This window comes from Sinohyriopsis cumingii, chromosome 16 (assembly GCF_028554795.1).
Source record: "Sinohyriopsis cumingii isolate HCF-2022 chromosome 16, ASM2855479v2, whole genome shotgun sequence".
In the NCBI taxonomy this organism is placed as follows: Eukaryota; Metazoa; Mollusca; class Bivalvia; order Unionida; family Unionidae; genus Sinohyriopsis; species Sinohyriopsis cumingii.
Window position 1 is genome coordinate 66,726,287 of NC_142976.1, and position 19,921 is coordinate 66,746,207.

Below are 19,921 nucleotides of genomic sequence, written 5' to 3' on the forward strand. Positions count from 1 at the left end.
TTGGAGAATCACAATTATGCACACAATTTAGACATTACCCTCTCACGTGTTTGCTCTAAAAATACATATGCGCTATTAATAATACGCAGGGTTTCTTGCATGAGGTCACGTGGCTTAATGCACTTATTACCTATGCGCTACTAATAACTCGCTGGGATTTTGCAAGGTAAAACCGATTATTGTATAATAGTTATAGAAATATGTACCTGTTACATTACACATACATTTTAAAGTATTAGAATACTTGAAAAATAAACTATACTATCTAAATACACTTTTATGTGTAATGTCTGTTTATCTGTTCAGCACGATTATGCTCATATAATTTTTTTTATTGTATACTCGTACGTGAGACAGTGACCGAAGTGGTTAAAGCGTACAGACAAACGTTCGATCCACCAGTGAAAACGACTTCATGGGTTCGAGTACAAAAAAAAATGAGGTAGACATATTATAAATGTGGACTCTTGTAAGGGGCTAGAAAGAAATACAAAGCAACATATACAATTTGAACTGGATAGAAGTAGCATAGAAGTTGCAACTGTTTCAGGTAGTGTAGGAAATAACAATAGTTGGATTACGTGCTTCATTTACAGCTAGCTACCTATGTATCTGTCCAATTCGCTTTTAGCGGTCCAATCGGCTTTTAGTGCGTTTGGTGCAACTTTGAGAGAAAAGAATAGATTAATATACAGTTTAAAATCGTTTAAAAAATTAAATTGTAACCGAGAGAGTCTGTGCTTTAGGAACAACTGAAACAACTAGAGAAAGATTTGAATCATGAAATTATACAAAGCAATCAAGAGAAGTGAAAGATTAGTCAACGCTTATAAAACATAACGTACTGTTTGGAGCAGAAAGATAACAGCTAACACGAATACTGTTACAGTTGCAGAAAAAAATTATTTCTCATAACTCATCCAAAAATTAGGGACACGCAAATATTTATGAAAACAAGATAAAAGCTATGAAGACAACATGTGATTTTCTATTACAATGTCAACATGAAAATGATAGAAGATGCTTTCTTCTTAGGGTTTTGCAACGAAGTACATGCCGATCTTGAACTATCAAAAGCAGATAAGAATATATTGAGTTAGAAGTAATTAATAATATACGTATAATTAAAAGGCAGTTTTGACAACGCTGAAAAAATATAAAAATGTTAGAAACAATTAAAGCTAAATTTAATACGAAATGAGCAGAAAGTCTTACAGTCTGTATTACAATAGATGTAATGCAAAAAAAGTAAATCAGTAATTACAAAAAAAGGTTTGATGAAAAAGAAATGCTTATGCCTGAATATGTATCACGTTATGATTTTAAAATTGTAACAAGTCAGGAGAATCTTGAATCTGCTGGAATAAACATGGGTAGAATAGTATTAATTTCAGTTTAAAATAGACAATAACGCCCATATTAGCAGCAGTTATTTTAAGGAAATAAAAGAATCAAAGACTCGTTAAATATTTTTAAGTCTGATAAAAACGCCTCAAATACTGAGGTATGTAACGTCAGACGTTTTATCTCTTCTGCACGTTACGTTGAGTGTTAAAGTCGTACGCAACAAAAGATTAACAGCATTATGTCATTCAAAAGAAACAATCAGGCTAATACACAATTTTTAACAACCTCTTCAGCGTGATGATGAGCTTTAGATTAGTATGTGTGCACATGACCTAATGTTTATGTACAGGATCCAGCTTTTAAATGAGAATACCAATGTACTTACAGGACCGATATGTAGATCGCAAATTTCTTCTATAAGAGCTCAGTATTATATTATTGCAATGAAACCATTAAAGGGAGACATTTATTCATGAATTATAAAGCGAGTAGCAGTAATAATGTGTTTCTATTAAACACATCAATGGTTTGCAAAGGAAAGCATCATTATCTAAACATCAAATGACGTTTATCTTTGATTCACTTTTTAGAACAATAAATGTTAGCAAATTAAAACGTTTATTTGTTATCACTAGGTAAATGGTGGCAGCAGGAGTAACTACTGGAGAAGAAACAAATAATGGCCCAGCATTTGCTGGGAGGACATATCTGTTAAAATAATGTAGCTTAAGAAAAGATACAAAAAAGTCATAAGATATTTTAAGACTTAAAGACAGACTGAGTGTACTTAATTATTGCTTATTTCTCCAGAACGTTTGACAGTCTAACTTAACTACTGTTAATAGTAACATGCTAAAATTAAATTCAGAATGAAGTTATATTAGCCGGTTTTGCAACTTAAGACTTTTCGCATGCTTTGTTTTGACACTTTAACTCTTAACCATTTCAAAATGTACAATGTTAGCTTATAATCAGCACGCAGTAGCCAATATTGAGCCGACAAACTGTAAAAGTACCCTGCCTATCTTCACAACAATAAAAGGAACATTCTTGTCTCTGATATCAAACTAATGAACTGAGAAAAATGAGATTAAGAATTATTTTAATAATGTTTTTAAGGTCATCATTTGTGAAATCAGCATAGAAGCTATTATCGTTGTCTACCCCAAGAATCCAGATTTTTGTCGGTGAAAGTCAAGGGCCTTGAGTAATCCTAGAATTGTTCCCAGCATAATTAAAGAATTAAAAGATTTTAAAACTTACAGACAATTAAATTAAATCAAATCTAAATTAAATCGAATATACATAACAACATAAATACCTAGCCATTGTTGGTATAACATAAAATATAGGTCACTGTGGTCTTTGTTGTTTAAGACATTGTAAGAGAGATCCATCGATTTATCATGTTGCACGGTTCGAACATAAACAGCAGATGAACATGCAACACAAAAGTTCAATGAAGTCACTAAAGGTAAAAAAAAGATTAAAAAAGTCCCGGAGACTTCGATTTGCAAAAAGAGACGTGGAATCTATCAAGATGCATCCACTCACGAGCGTTGTTGATTACAGGTAGAATTATATGCGTATTATCTACCAAAAGCGCATGTCGTCATGAGTTAGTGCACGAATCTGCCTAAATTCTTGTTATGTATGGACACCAAATTGATGAAAATGAATGCGTTTTTGAAACGTTTTGCACGTCAAAGTTTTTTGGTTTCCCTGTTTGATAAATTAATATAACATTTTTTTAAAATGGTGTACCTCTTTAAATATAAGTTTTTATGTCCCCGTGCTTATAAGAAGACAAATATTAGCATATCAATTTGAAATTCATTGGTCTATTTTAATTATATTGCTACATATACTACAGGCCGCAGAAAGAAATCGCTGTGGTGTAAATCTGAATATTCATAATGGCCCATCCGTAATTTTCAAGTTATTTAATATAAAGTTAAGAAAATCATAAGAATATAGGTATAAATATGGCACGAATTTCTAGGAAAACAACATTTAGTTCCATTTCAGGGTTAATTTGACAATTAAATATACGCAAGCTTAACGGATAATCACTCTGTATCTTTTTGCAATAATATTGACTTCTAGTTAAGTCAGTGATGACGTTGTTGATAAGATCATGGAGGATAGGTGCGCAATGGAACAAATATATTCGTATTGGTGTGTACTATGGTTGCATGTTTTCCTTTCCTTTATTCTGGACATCAGTTTGATAAAATAAAGAACCAGTGCTAAACCTCTCATCGTTTTCACGATGAATATAACAAAACTGATTTTGTCGCTCAGTGTAGCAACAAACCTGTGTTCTACATGTTGCACAGATGCCTCAAATATGCAGCAACTGTACTCTCTCTCTCTCTCTCTCTCTCTCTCTCTCTCTCTCTCTCTCTCTCTCTCTCATAATACAACTATCACAAGCATTTTACGTGCCCAATATGATAACATTACAAAATTGGCCGAGACGATTTCAATATTTTAATTCTATACTTTGCACGGTAGGTACATATAACTGTTTCTAATGTACACAAAGTTCTCACATAATGTTTTGTAGGAAATTCAAAAGCAATGAATAAATTGTCCTTTTAATGGCGATTAAATTACCAATTTTACAAATAATAGTCTTAAACATAAATATATGTTAAACGTTTTAAATCAAAACGACATAGGTGTGATAAAACCTAACGGAAATATGCACATCATTTAAGCAATATTGCAAATAAGAAATAAAGTTATATAGATACAATCAATAACTACTATATTGGCGAACTCGGCGATTATGGAATATGCTGCCCCAGTCCTTTATACAGACTGAGTCCTTGGAGGAGTTCCGCCATGCTATTATCAACTGTTCCCTGATGATATGCCAATTTTTTATTTCACTTGCAAATTGTGCAAAATCAACTAATTGTATAAACGAACATTCCCGTACGTCAGATACATTGCAACGTTTACTACAGTGCGATTATAGGCAACGAAGATGATCAGTTTTCTTTAATCCATTCAAATAGGCGCCACAACAGAGGAGATAACCGTTTTGTTTTTAATTGTCGATTTCCCTTATTGAAAGGGGCCCTGTACAAAAATTAACTAATTATATAAGGAAGAGAGAGGAGCCTCTTTTATTTTAAGAGTTTCATCTGAATCTCATTATAGGCTTAAATTGTCCCAATCTTATTAAAATCCGATCTCCACTGACCTACGTGAAGATCTGACAATGACCGCTTCGGGTTCATGTTCTGTGTTATAAATATAGTCGCTAACTTTATCAGCCAATCAGAGTCGTCGTGTATCTTCGCATTTAGGAGACTATTAAGATTATTAAGGCGAAAGAGCATCCATGTGTGCCAAAGATTTGATTTCCTTTCAGATTTCCGAAAGCTGCATTTCCATTGGCTAATTCAAAGGTCATCAGACTATGACCCCTAAGCGACCGTTGTCCGATCTTTTCACAAGTCAGTGGAGATTTTGATTTTAATCAGATTGAAATTGTCTCCTCTTTCCGTTGCATATATAAAACATTTGCTATAAATAGAGGGACTCAAGGGAGCTAACTTTTTAAAACCAACAAACTAAACTTTCATCTCCCTTTGAATACCGCCTTCAAGCGAACACTTGTCTGTTATGATTCCTGTTTTGTGTGGACATTCGTCAATCATGAACCTCTGCCTGTTGTGGTCACTTCTCTTATATCTGTTGAATTCAGCATAGTGTAGCATTGTATCATTATATTTATGTGTAAAATAAATTTCAAATTATTATTTTGTGTTCGCTTTGTTGTCTGACAGGTCTCGTACATGTCCACGTTTCTTAAAACTACGCTAGATTTTGGCTGCCCCAGTAACTTTTAGAGCAGTGTACATATTGATAGTTCTGGTAATGCAATTCTTTGATGTACTCATTCATTTATATGTTGTATATAGTCAATTCCATACTCAAAACAGTGTAGTTATATTAAATCTCACGTTATTACATAATGTTAGTATGTAAAATACTTGTATATAATTAACATTTAAAAAACTAAATATTGACTTATATTAAAAGCATTGAAATATCATGTTTAGAATAATGTAGAGCGGTTGGAATCTTTTCTTTATAACATTACTTAACACACACATAGCGTAAAACATACCTATTAAGGTGGTTGCATAACAAATATATATATATATATATATATATATATATATATATATATATATATATATATATATATATATATATATATATATATATCGTGTCTTAACAAGGCGTAAGTCTTAAAGTAACGCTTCATCACTTTGCACTACACATATGAGAATACGCATGGTTCGCTTGCTCTTACGTCGCAAAGGACACTCCTTTGGTGAACCAGACGATGACAGACTGCAGAAAAATGACAATAAATATACAGTAACGTTACAAAATAAAAACTAACCAATGACTTTTGCAAAAAGTATGCTTGAGAGATTTTGATTAAGGTATTTAGATTAATTCCATATGCAAATGATAGCTTCCATACTGCTCATAACAATGGTAAGGGCCTTAAACATGATTGCATTTCCTGTTGCTAAAACATATTGGTATGCTTCTCATTAACCCCTCAACAATGTTGATTTTGAAATATCTATCCCTGTAGTAGACATATGCAATAATTAAACCATGCTGGCCATTCATCTGAAAGCCAAGTTATGCATGTTATCTCCTATACCGTCTAACTGTGAAACGTAATTTTCAATTAACATAATCCATTTTCAAACATACATCAACGTAGATGCAAAGCAAATTATAGTTTCACTGTGAACTTAAAAGCACTAGACTAGATATATATATATATATATATATATATATATATATATATATATATATATATATATATATATATATATATATATATATATATATATATATATATATATATATATAATTGTAATGCCTTCTGTCTTAAAATATATGGATCGGGATGGGGACAAAAAAAACAAATTATTCTTTGTTACCAGTTCCAAAGCGATGGCCGCCTCTGAATAAAATATCAACTGGAACAGTTAAAACCTCAAAACTTTTGTTTGTTATAAGTTATTGATTTCCAAAATTATCATGACGTTATCAAACCTAGCAACAGCTGTTAGTTACCTTCATATTTCGTCTTCTCTCTTTCCCAAACAATTCTAAAATTGCCTTCTACCATATCAGAATCATAAATGTTCATAGTTTGTTAACCCCGGAGTGCTAGACCCAAGTGTCAGTAATTATATAGTACAAGACAAGCAAATCGAGAGAATTAAATATGTTAAAGGCGTTGAGTTATTGTAAATTGTGCGGGCATGGTGGATTGCTTACAATTTATACATAATGTACATATACTGATCCAAAATCATTTACTGGTTTCATGAACATAGTTCAAAAAGGGAAACGTTGATAAACAGGAAACCAACCATACGTTGATGTTTTGTTCTCTGTAATGATTCCAAAGTTACTATATGGAGAATCACCTTTATCCTTGGACTTTTAAATATTTGATTTCTAAATTGTCAGTTTCATCACGATCAATAGTTTATAAAACCTGTAGTATTAGTACCTGATGCCGTTTACATAGTACTCAAACTATGCAGATTAGCTTATAAGGTATTTTTTAAAAAGGTATACATGAAACAATGCATACGTACTATCATCGCACGTCATTCGCTGCTTTCATGAGCTGAATTTGCAAAGGGACATCCAATATACCTTGCTGTATACAACTCAGTACATCTGCGTATATATTTGCCTGTACAAGCTTAGAAGCAACAGGTGTCGCTTTTTATGACGAAACCGACCCTGGGTACAATGGAAAATCCAGCAAAAGGTTGTGGGACCTTCTGGAGACGAGATTTATAGGGACAATGGAAAATCCAGTCAAACAGGTCGTGAACCTTCTAGGAAAATGATTTCTAGAGACCATGGAAATCCCAGTTAAAAAGGTCTTGGGACAGTGGGACTTAACCATTAATATAGGGACAATAGGAATGGAACAGGTGAAGTGACGTCACGGTACTGAAGATTGGTAACAAGGTAGCAAAGGGCTGACCTCAATCGGACCAAAGAGTAGGGGGGGAACCTAGAACGCTTGGCGGAACATAGACATATATAACACATACAATATACAGACATAGATGGATGAAAATCAGTCTATCACACAAACAACTATACAACCGACTAAAAAAAAATTTAGGGAAGAAAGTAAAACTTTTCAAGGCAAATGAGTGGCCCTGAAAAGGGACTTTGTTGTTTAGTTAACATCATTCCATTAGCATAGAGGACATTGCATAGGTCTTCTCTTCCTCAAACATCTTCTGACTTCTGGACCGTAGATGAGAGCTCTCTTTAAGCAGCTTTGTATCTACACATATATTCTTCTTTTTCAAACGCTCGTATCGGTGATCCGGATAATTGTCCATGATGATTTGACATGCATGGGTAAGTCCGTGCGGAACAGGATTAACGATACGCTCGTAGATGATTCAACGTTAATCCATATCTTGTGTAGAGAACAGGTGAGGGGAAATACAGTGAACTGCGGTTATAATTGCGATTGTGGCTAACACGGAATTGGTAATAGGGAATACCCATTATATAAGTAACTGGGTTGAATTTGGTAATATTGATTTTGGTGTTTCAGGTACGTTCCAGCGACGTTTGGACCTCTCCTTCGAGTCACTCTCCTCCCTGCCTGCTCGGATATTAAAAGACGAGTGTGTGGGTCGATTCCCACTTGTCTGTACTCAAGTGCCCCGATATAGCGTGTACGCACGGAACAGGGGTGACGTCATAAGACCAGTACCCAATCATGTTAGACGTCTTATCACGCATTTATGCCTTCAAGCACATACATGTATTTATACTGAGTGAGTGTTGGGTCCAATCCAACTCGATATAGCCTTTCATACAGGTCGAAAGGGACTATTGTTACACGACCTGTCGGTAAATTAATCAGCACTCTATGAGTGCATTGATGTGTTGAGGGAAGTGACACTATTCCTTCCCCGTCGAAAATATACATTATTCTCAAATGGGAAACTAACCAGTCGTACATACCCGTAAGGGCGAACACGACTTTAATTAAAATGACTGATTGGCAGTCTGACCATAGTCAGCAGCGAACAGAGCAGCGAACAACCACGTACTAGAAAAAGTGCTAGCGACGGAAATTATTCCCGCTCCAGCATTGAGTGCGCTAATAGGTCTCGGCCTCATAGATGCCTCAGGCTGGAGCCTTAGAGCGCAGAAAAAAAGAACAAACCTGATTTTAATTTGGAGAAGGAAAAAAACAACCAAAAAGAAGAATTAGATGGAAACCTACAGCCGAGAAGACGTAGAAGGGGCAAAAGATGGCAACAGAAGGAACGTACATTGCAGATCCAGACAACAAGCAGCCCACCCACTACAATTCATCAAGTCAAACCCCAGCAGTCGACAGGACCAACTATAAGTACAGGGGCCTGCCCTCAGAATACGACTGCCCAGGATAAAGCGAATCGCTTACACAAAAATTACTAAAGTGGAGACGTATGTGAGCAAAGCTGCCCAAACCCCAGCTAAATCACCAACACCAACAAGGCAGGAAGCTCTACATGAAGACACATATACATTGGTAGCTGATTTGGAAGTGTCTTCTTCTAATTTAAAAGAAACAGAAGAAGAAATAAAGGAAGATACAGAGGTAGAAGAAGAGGAAACATACCCGGAACTAAAACGGTGCAAAGATATGGGATTAGAACCAGCGCTGGACGATGTGAAAAGGCTGGACACTTTGTCAATGCCGTAAAATATCTAGCCTGGAGAAAACTAGACACCAAAAGGCCCAGATCGGCGAATGGTACTACGGTGACAGTATTTTCTCTCAATATTACGAGAATGCTTTTACGCACTATCCAATCTACCAGCTAGTGGAAGCGATAAACTACGTGTCGATGATACATGGTTACCACTTCCCGGATACCATCAAACACGACAAGGCGAAGTCCGGCAAAAATTAAAGAAGCAGAAGAACGCCGGGAAACTTTCAACTAGCCTACCAAAATAGCCCTTCTCAGGGTTCCGAATCGCCTTTTAACATAGTGATTTCGCTTTGGCTTGGAATTGCCATTCGATAACACCATTATACTCATTCGATCCTCTATCCACGGCTTCAAAACTGAAACCTTATTTCACCTAAAAGTGACTAGTCTATTATGTATTTTTGATTTAATTATATCTGATTTAATATATATTTATTTCAATTTAATTGTTTGTCAGTTTTATTTTTTTTTATTTTTCATTAAATGAAAAATTAAATTTATTCACTAGAGATGATACTTTTTTCAGAAAATAGTTTGACCTTGACTGTTTGTTTTATAAACATCAGGTGTTGATCTAAATCCTGACCTTGTTTCAAAGTTCGTAGCATCCACGTAAACAAGTTCTATTTTATTTTAAAATGATTGAATGTTTTCGAGGTCATGATAGGACATCGTCTTTAAGATGAAAACAATTTTTTTTTTTTACTTCTTAGAGTAAAATGATTGGTTTTCGTCAGGGTCACACTGGGTAGACGTGATCTCTAACAAGAACGTATTTTCTATAAACTTCCAGAAGATGATCACGTGACCCTTTGTTTACGTTTTACAAGACCATATAACCAATGTTTTCGAGAATTATTCTCAGTTGCAGCTGGGCCTTTTCTTACACTAGAAGTTGTATGTTGTGCTGTTTGGAGTTATTTCAAATTACATGGATTCAAAAGGATTAATTCTGTTATTTTTCTGGAAAATACGTGTGCTCATGTAAAATCGTTGAACAAGGACAGTTTTTATAATAAAAATATTCAGCTATAAGAAACCGGAGTGATAATTTTTGTTTCTACAAGGAACTGTAGACTTTAACACTACAGATTGCAGCATACGTCATCGTCTTCCATCTTGGATTCTTCGTCGGGATTCGAACTTGAAATCAGTTGAACATTTTATTATTAGGACTACTAAAATTTTATTCTTGGATTATTCTTGGATTATTTTTGGATTTGATTCTATAAAACCGTAAGTTAATATTTTTTTCATTTTTACAGAATTTTTCCAGGAAAATAAAGTATTGTATTTTTTCAAAGCTTGTTGTTTTCACTCTTTCTTGTATTAATCTTTATTCAAGCCTAAACACGTGACAAGTCGCTTAGACATACGAACGAATAGGAAAGTTAGGGTATTTACAACGTACACTATGTACTAGAATTCTTTTTAACAGTTAAGACGTAGGAAAATTCAAGGACTCGATCGATTTTACAGAATTGCACAGGTGGCTTACACATTATTGTGTTTATTTACTGTCCATTAGTATAACTGGGCTTGATTTGAAATAAAAAAATACGTCCTGGCGTTTTGAGGCTGTTAGTGTAATGAGTTCGGTGGTTTGGTTAATTTGCAAGTTACTAGTTTTCCGAATTAACTATGTAAAGCTAAATGTGATTGGCAGTTGAAATTATCGGATGATTTTCTAACTTGGTTGTGCTAGGTATGTAAAATCAAATATGATTGGGAGTTGAATCCTTTGGCTAGATTTCTGACTTGTGCTAACTCGCACATGTGGGCTATGAAAGGGTGCATCTGAATGGAGGTTGTATTCATTGGCTAGTTTTCTAACTTGGTAGTGTTAATTATGTAAACTCAAATTTGATTGGTAGTGGATTACTTTGGCTGATTTCTAATTTGCAATGGCCAGACATGAAAGGTAAAATCTGTTTGGGTGTTGAATATTTTAACTAATAACTCGTTGTATTGTTCTTTAGTTGGAAATGTTTTGCATTAATTCTGATTGGAAATGGTAATTGAAAGCAACGGAGAAAACCAAAACGCTCTTTAATAATTGGCGGATCGCAAATTGTTTGTTTGGGTTCATGCGCCGTTCCTGGGTGCCTTTCCACCTTGCCTCATCCACACGGACTAAGTAAGAAGTGTGACACTCACACATAAACACGAAGTTGTAGTGGTACCATTCCTACAACGCCGACAAATTAAAAATTCCTGACTTTCAGAAATTAACCAGTCACGAAAGTACTTAGCTACGTAGGCGACTATAATTCATTAATTCAGTCTGACCATCCTTTGCTGACTCATCTTTCTATGGAGATGAGTTCAAGACTAGCCAAGCTACACGAAGCTAACGTGAATTTACAACGTGTCAGGCAAAGCCTAATACCGAAGCCTGAAGAGATAGAGAATGTCAGAATGTTGAAAGTGACCGAAGACCTGTTAGAAGAGCTCTTCAGAGAGGAAATCAAAAAAGAGAAAGAAGAATGGACGGGGAAGTATAGACTTCAAAAGCATAGAGAACAGGGAGAACATCAGCAACAACAGCAACGGCAGAAACCAGAGAGAGGATTTGTCGACTGCCGTGTAGACACGAAAGAGCTCTCCTTCTCTTTCCAAAGAAGCAGACCTTATCCTGTGGGAAAGCCTGTCGTCAGACGGGGACGCAATCTTAGACGATAGAACTTTCCATAATTGACATTTCATTTCATTAATTGATTACCCCTATACCTACCCCATATACCTACAAAGTATCCATCTTCACCAACCTTAACACCCAACTGCTAGTTTCAATTATTGAAATGGGTGGGGAAGTGGGTGCGGAGGTAGTATACGGTTTATCGCCCAAGTAGGGGGGTGTACCGCGAAACGCAAGCTGATGCTGAACCTGCACCCATCACCCACTACGTCACCAGGGGTGGATCGGAGAGTGAATCGTTAAGCAATGCAATGGAGCGTGAATCGTTAAGCAATGCAATGGAGTGTGAATCGTTAAGCAATGCAATGGAGCGACAGACAGAAAAGTAGGTCAATTCCCAAATCCCTCATTTACAAAAACAGCTGGTCATGTTGCCACCGGACGCCCCTCTTGGTATGACTGGGTGGGGAATTAGGTGCGGGGTAGTATATGGTTTACCGCCCGAGTAAGGGTGTGTACCGCCAAGCGCGGGCTGATACTGCACCTGCACCTCTCACTACAGCACCCTGGGTAGTCCGGAAATATTACCTGCTAAACAGTGCAATAGGTGTTTGGTAGCTAATTCGGCCTCAACCCATACACTCACAATCTCTACATACTCTCTCTTTCAACTTAAGGCATGATGGATCATTCAAATATAAGAATCAAAACTGGCCTATAAACTTAGCCATTATAAGGTGGCTTAAATCTCAGCCATCAGGACCCGATGCACAATGCGGCAACGACTTGACCAATAACTTGTCAAATTTAATATAAGAACCTAAAATTTAGATGTATAAGGTGGCTAAACGCCCAAAGCCATCAGAACCAGCTACACAATGTGGCACCAAAAATTATATAATTAAGAAGTATGACCTCAAAATTTAGAATTAAAAGGTGGCTAAAACCGAGCCGTCAGACCCTCGGCACAAGGCGGAAAAATGTATAACTAGAGTATGATCCAAATAATATTAACTGATTATATAAATCCCCTAACATAGACTAGGTAGATTTATTATATCACCTCTATCCTACAAACAGCACAAATAATGATTCTCCAAATTATAAATACGGCAAGACGACACCATTTAACATTCGGAAAATGGGAACAAAATGTAACGATTACAGATGTAAGGCTCATCCCGTCCACTCGTCCGACATACCCTTGTCACTGCCTGACATGTATAAGTGAGTGCGTGTGTGCCACTCCCACTCACCATGAGTCCGGTGAGACATTAATGTCTCCAAAATCGGACTCAACAAATAGCACACTTTACGTGCTTTAATGGGTTGGGATACCGTCCCCCTCGAAAAAATCAATCAGCCCAATTTGGGGCATTAATCAGTCGTGCATGCCCTATGGGCTAATACGACTTTAATTGAAACGACCGACCGACCATTCGCGCCATTCTACACGGAATAACCAAAGAAGAGGATAGCAAGCAACCATATGAATAAAATGATAAAACTACAGGAAGTGGTGGATACGATTGGCACGGTGGAAGTATTACTAGTGGGAACTGAAATTAGAGCCTGTAGTATGCACATGTTAAAAAGGCTAAGGAGAAACTGGACAGATGATTAAGGAAGAAAAGGAGGATGAAGAGGACATACAGAGGATGAAAGAGTGGAATAACAAACTAGAAAAGGAAGAAGAAAATGAAAAGAAGAAAGATGAAGAGGATAAGGAAAAAATGAGGAGGAAGAAATGAGAAGAAGAAGAAGAAGACAAAGAGTGTAAGGCAGAAAATAAGAAGCTGGTGGAAGAATAGAAGAAATTAGAAGAAAAAAGAAGAAGAAATCCAAAGGCTCTTTTCAAGGCCACTCATATGCCTCGAAAAAATTACTTTCTTGCCTAAAACAATTTTTTTAGTCTGTTGTATCGTTGTTTTTGTGATAGATTGATGTTCATCCATCTATGTCTGTATGTTGTATGTGTTATATATGTCTATGTTCCGCCAAGCGTTTAAGGCTTTTTCCCGCTCTTTGGTCCGATTGAGGTCAGCTCCTTGCTACATTGTTACCAATCTTCGGTATAATGACGTCACCTCACCTGATTCATTCCTATTATCCCTATATTAATGGTTAAGTTCCATTGTCCCTAAACAGTCCCAAGACCTTTTGGACTAGGATTTTCATTGTCCCTATATATCTTGTCCCCGGAAGGTCCCACGACCGTTTTGACTGGATTTTCCATTGTACCCAGGGTATCCAACTATACTACTAACATAGTGGCACAATTGGTAGAGCATCGTATTCGTTTTCTAAGAGTCGCGGGTGCGATACCTTCCCAAGCCACAGCCTCGGCAGGCTGTCTTGGGTTGTCAATTGGAAAAGGCACCTAGCTTCCACTTCCTTCGCATGATAAAGGCGTCAAGGTTTGCAAAGTATTGTCAGTTGGTATCTTAGAATAATTATGTTAATTCCCACTGGATGGGTTAAATCATGCCTTTTTCACGGTGTCGGTGATGTTCGAACTGTCACGTAGCAGTAGTGATAATATGCCTGTTTTGACCTTTCCGCCAGTATATAATTCAGTCGGACTGGGCAGTTTTCACTTTTTAATTTCTTCTATTCATTAACATTAAGTCTGAGGACGTATTTTATACTGTATTGAGATATTATTTGAGAGGAAAAAATATTTGCTAGAATTCACTAGTTTCATTAACACAAATGAAAAGAGGCATCAACCTTATCTTGCCGTCTAAGACTCAAAACAAATTGATGTGTTTAAGTCTCTGATTGCAAAGCATCTGGTGCGGCTGACTCGTGGGGAGATCTATGATGTGCTTGCTACAGCAGTACCACTTCAGTAGGTGTGCTCTCTGGGGACCTGCTGCTTGACATTAGAAGACTGAAGAAGAAGAAGAAGAAGAAGAAGAAGAAAGGTTAATATTAATAAGAAAACATCAACTGTTGTGGTTTTTCAACTCCATATGTATTATGTTCAAACGGCTCATGGTGGTCTTAAGAAACAGGAACATTTTATTCTGACAAATATAGGAAACGATGTTTACTTTTGTAATGGACAGATTAGAATGGCCTAAGAAAAACTGTACACGATGCATTATAGAGTTTATTAGTTTGCTCCGAAATGTGAATGAATGATTCTTTGCCTTGCCCCGATTAGACTATTTTATTACAACAATGACATTGCCACTTTTCGGGTAGTGTTAGACTGGTGGTATATATAAAGATCACTATGACTTCCTTTTCTGTAAATAGAATGAAATCTATTTATTTAAATATTACAGTGTGTGTAGACAAGAACACATGAAATTAAATGAATCACAATTACATTATGAAGCCAGTGACGTAATGTGACACACTGTAAATAATGGGAAACTGAAAAAAAAAGGTTTTTATACTTTATCAGTAAAATAGATGATAAGTGATACAACTTAACTCTGCCAGTGACGAATTAGCTCCCTTCCTTTGTTGTGATTTTTTTATATTGAAAATTGTATTTCAAGTGTCTACAATACCGTAATAAGTTTGATTCAAAACAAAGAGCTAATGAGGGACGATATCGGAGAAAGCGAATAAGATTTTTGGGAAAAAAGGACACTACCACTCAAGGTTTCATTGCACAGTTTTTTGTGGGGGGGAGGGTGAATTTCCATTCGACAGTGTTAGAAAATTGAAAATATTTATTCATTAAAGATACAAATATAAACTAACCAATGATCTTTGCAGACATTATGCTGGTAAGATTTTGATTAAGGTATTTAGGGTACCGGTAATTCCTTGTGCAAATGATTTTACACTGATCCGACACTACCCACAATATCTCTTCCAAATCCATTTCTGATAATCATGTACAATCTGGTACTGTTTCGTCTGACAAGGCAGCTCAAACAAGCAATACGGGCACTCAGTAAGGAAGCTAATTCATTCTCATGCCTCACTCACTGTAAATGTAAACCTAGTTATAGCTTTACATTTTCAACGGTTTGTTGGATATAATGCATTGCATTCCGAAGTGATCCAGAATTATTAGATGGAGCAAGAGCTCTAAGAATACACACCTTCATATATCATATTTTACATTTCCAATAGAAAGTACAATTACCATTCTAAAATGTCAGATTCATTACGTTTCCAGAATGTTCATATCATCAAGTGTTGGTGCATAGTGATATTAGTTATGCAATGCAAGACAATAAGCAAAATCTTTAAAACCTAGTCAAGACATCACGTGAGTTAACGAGCATAATTTGAAAGTACATGTGCATGATGAAGTGCTTAAAAAGTATACATGAAGTACGGCATACATATAGTGATCAATAACCAATTACTGATTTTATAAATATAATTTCACATGGGTCATCCATCAAACATTCAAAGATTCAGATAAAGTTAAAATGTATACCCTTCTGCCTGTAACAGCTCCAGCAACTGGTGCAGCTGACTCCTGACGAAGCTCCAACAACTGGTGCAGCTGACTCCTGACGAAATATGTGATGACTTTGAAGCTTCCAGTACCACTTCAGAAGGTGAACTATCGAACACAATCAAATATATAAGATAAGAAAAGTAGAAACTTCAAGAGAAAGGCAACCTATATACCTAACTCTATCTACATTCTTAACCCTGCATTGTATTGGACATTACACCATTAAGCTTGACCATATAACTTTGAATGACCACATCATAAACGATACATTGCAATTAATTATAACTGATAGGTGTATATATATATATATATATATATATATATATATATATATATATATATATATATATATATATATATACATTGCTGTAATTACAAAAAGTTATACATAGTTAATCAACTGCCAATGGAACACGTATGTTTTTGGTGTGTTTTCAAAACTTTATAGAAACCTTTATCAAGTACAAATGTCCCAGATTTTGTACTGAATTAAACTGTGCTATTAAGTTGTGGTTGCTCATCTGTAACACCAGTGACCGCTATGATTTGAATAGATTAACACTGGTGTAATGACATCCGCGCATTTGCTCTCATGCAGTTTTATCGACTTTATCATTTTCTGATGGAGTTTTATTAACCAAAACAATTAACGACGGTTTATTAAAAAGTTTCACTATCTGTAATTACAATAATTTAATCTAGTATATGTAATGATTAGTTTCTACTGTAGTCATTGGAAGTCACATAGACAAAATACATACCGTAATGACCAATAACGACACATAACGTTAAAAAGGTCCATTATACCTTACTATCGAAAACTTCGATAAAGTTGATGTGTACCCCTTTGCCAACAAAGGCTCCAGTGCGACTGATACGGCTGACTACTGAGAAAATCTATCCTGTTTATGCATCAAGGAGGGCCGTTTAAAAAGGTCCATTATCCAACAGCCAGAGACTTACAAGAGCAAATATAGAACTTCAAGAATATGGCATCCTGATAATAGCAGTATGTTATGAAAATGTTTTATTTTTTAACAAATGTCAAATTTATTTATATCAATTCAGCTCCACATATGTGAAGACTGAGAAAATGACCCCAAGCCTTACGAATTCATATACAAGTGTGATTTAGGACAAAACAGTATCACTTCCAGAACATTTGATAATTTTTAATAAACTCCATCTTAGATAGTTCTAAACGATATGTTTGTAATAATTAACTGCATGACGTGGTGATTTTGAACTGAGGAACGTCAATAGACATTTCACCAAGTGAAGTAAGCAAGGAAGAAAACAAGGGATTGGTTGCCTTAATGAGCTGAGTTACAAAAATGCTTGTGTAACACCCAAATATAAAAAAAAAACGAGAAAGTCAGGATCTCAAAATAGAATTCTAATATTGCTGCAGGCTATCTGCCTAATTTCACGAAAGATATTTCTGCAAGCAGAGAACTAATTTTAGGAGGCACTGTAGCATATAAATCAGACGACCTAAATGGAGAGAATATTGAGCAAAAATTTTCCAACAATAGAATATCTCTATACGAAGAACAAGATTATGAATTCATGATTGAGAAAATTTAATAACATCTGCAAGTGAATGGTAAGAAATATGCGCTCATAATATATGAAGGGTATGATAAATCTTGTAATAAATGTTGTTTCCCTAAAATAGTTCCTAATAATTAGTCCTAACAATTATCGTAATATTCATATGTAAATCATCTAAATTAAACGAGCTCGTTAGGAATTGAAATAGATGAAGATGGACTATATTATCATTATTATGAATATTGTTCTCATAGAACACCATCCCCCCACAATCCACAAACGAGATAAAAGCAGATGAAATAAAAGTAAATCTGATGAACTGTTTGATATACTAGATACATACAGAGATAATAAGATAAGTTATTTAACTTTAGATGTTAATAAATTGACACCAACGCGAAACAAATCGCACGTAGATTTACAGTGTTGCATACAAACATTTAAATAAAAACCCTCTTCATTCTCCAGAATGATCGTCATGCAGTATAATATATCATCATAGGCATCACATACCACAAAAATATCACGTTGACAAAGATGAGTATTGGTCTAATAAATGTCCAATAAATATAAAATATAAGGAAACATTTAAAAATGACTTCAATATTTATATAAATGTTCCTTAACCGGTTGATAGACTTATAGGGTCACTTTTAATAACAGAATAAGAAAGTGACAGTCACATAGATGCACTAATAATATTTGCTAAAACAAATCAGACAAGATAATTGTATACGTTTTTCTCAAACGTTACAATTAACTCAAAAGAATAAAAACACAAGAAACAAATATGTTTTGTAATTAGTGCATTAAATGACTACAAAAGATCAATGTAATACAACATCTCAGACAATATATATAGTCACACAAATGGTATTATCATTGAATTTTCAACTACTCAAATTATCTAAATGCTTTATTTCTTCTTTATTGTGATTTTGAAAGTATCGGTGAGCTATTAATTAATAAGGACGTCAGGACTAAACATAAGACTCTAAGAAGCCTGGACTTTACATAAGACTCCAAGAGGTCTGGACTATAAATGAGACTCCAAGAAGTCAAGACAATAAATGAGACACCAAGAAGCCAGGACTATAAATGACACTCCAAGAAATCAGGACTGTAAATGAGACTCCAATAAGCAAAGACAATAAATGAGACACCAAGAAGCCAGGACTATAAATCACACTCCAAGAAGTCAGAACTGTAAATGAGACTCCAAGACGTCGAGACAATAAGACTCAAAAAAGTCGGGAGTCAAATATATTGTAGACAGCATAAGCAGCAACACACGTACTAGCAGACTAACTCACAGGAAGATAAGCCCACATTTCACAGAGGAGAAGTCTGTACAGTTAAATGTTATACAAAGTTGAGAAAATTGCAATTGCAATAACTGTTTATGAATAACTAAAACCATGTAAAGCTGCTGAAACGATATTCAGTAATAAAAACCATTTGAATTACACAAGTACATGTCTTATCTCTGAAAAGCATAAAGGGTCCAATGAAGGTAGAGACCATGATCACTTAAATGGAAGATATAGATGTCAGGAATATCTAGATTGTAATTTATATTCCAAGTGTACAAACAATATTCCACAATTATCTCAATACTAATTTATTATCTTTTAATTATCAAAGCCTTAGTAAAAACTGATCTGGATCAGGAAGTATCAATAGTACCAAATAATGATAAAAAATGCATGTCATTTAGGAAAGATTTAATAGTCTTGGTAAAATGAGCGATGAAGCGTTTGTAAAAGAAACAGTAAGATTTCTTGAGAGTGATCGGCTTATTGGTCAATCATGAGAACAAAGTTAGTTGTTAAACACTTTAGCATGATATATTCACATAAACAATGGGCTTTTTTCTCATTTCTCTGTTTCATATTTACAATTGTATCCATGCAACATAATGTAAACGACAAATGTCGTAATACTGCTGATACAACATATGAGATACGACAAGGAAAACTTGATTGCTGGCACAAGCAGGTCATTTTATAATGTGGTGGGTTGGGTTCTAAGTAAACAGTTTTAGGCAGATAATTACACATCTCGCAAAAAGAAACACATTAAACACCAGACAAATTTATAAGAGATACCGGTGCTCACAAATCCAATATACGCGTATTC

General features: G+C 35.2%; 1 protein-coding gene across 1 annotated transcript in view; it reads left to right on the plus strand.

Annotated features, from left to right (window-relative positions):
• The window catches only part of LOC149780702 (thyrotropin-releasing hormone receptor-like), an 81,376-nt gene extending 72,234 nt beyond the window's left edge, over positions 1–9,142 (plus strand). The window contains exon 4 of the mRNA XM_089936225.1: positions 8,973–9,142. Coding sequence (XP_089792351.1) covers positions 8,973–9,142 — 170 coding nt within the window. The remainder of the gene's footprint in view (positions 1–8,972) is intronic.
• The last annotated feature ends 10,779 nt before the right edge of the window (positions 9,143–19,921 follow it).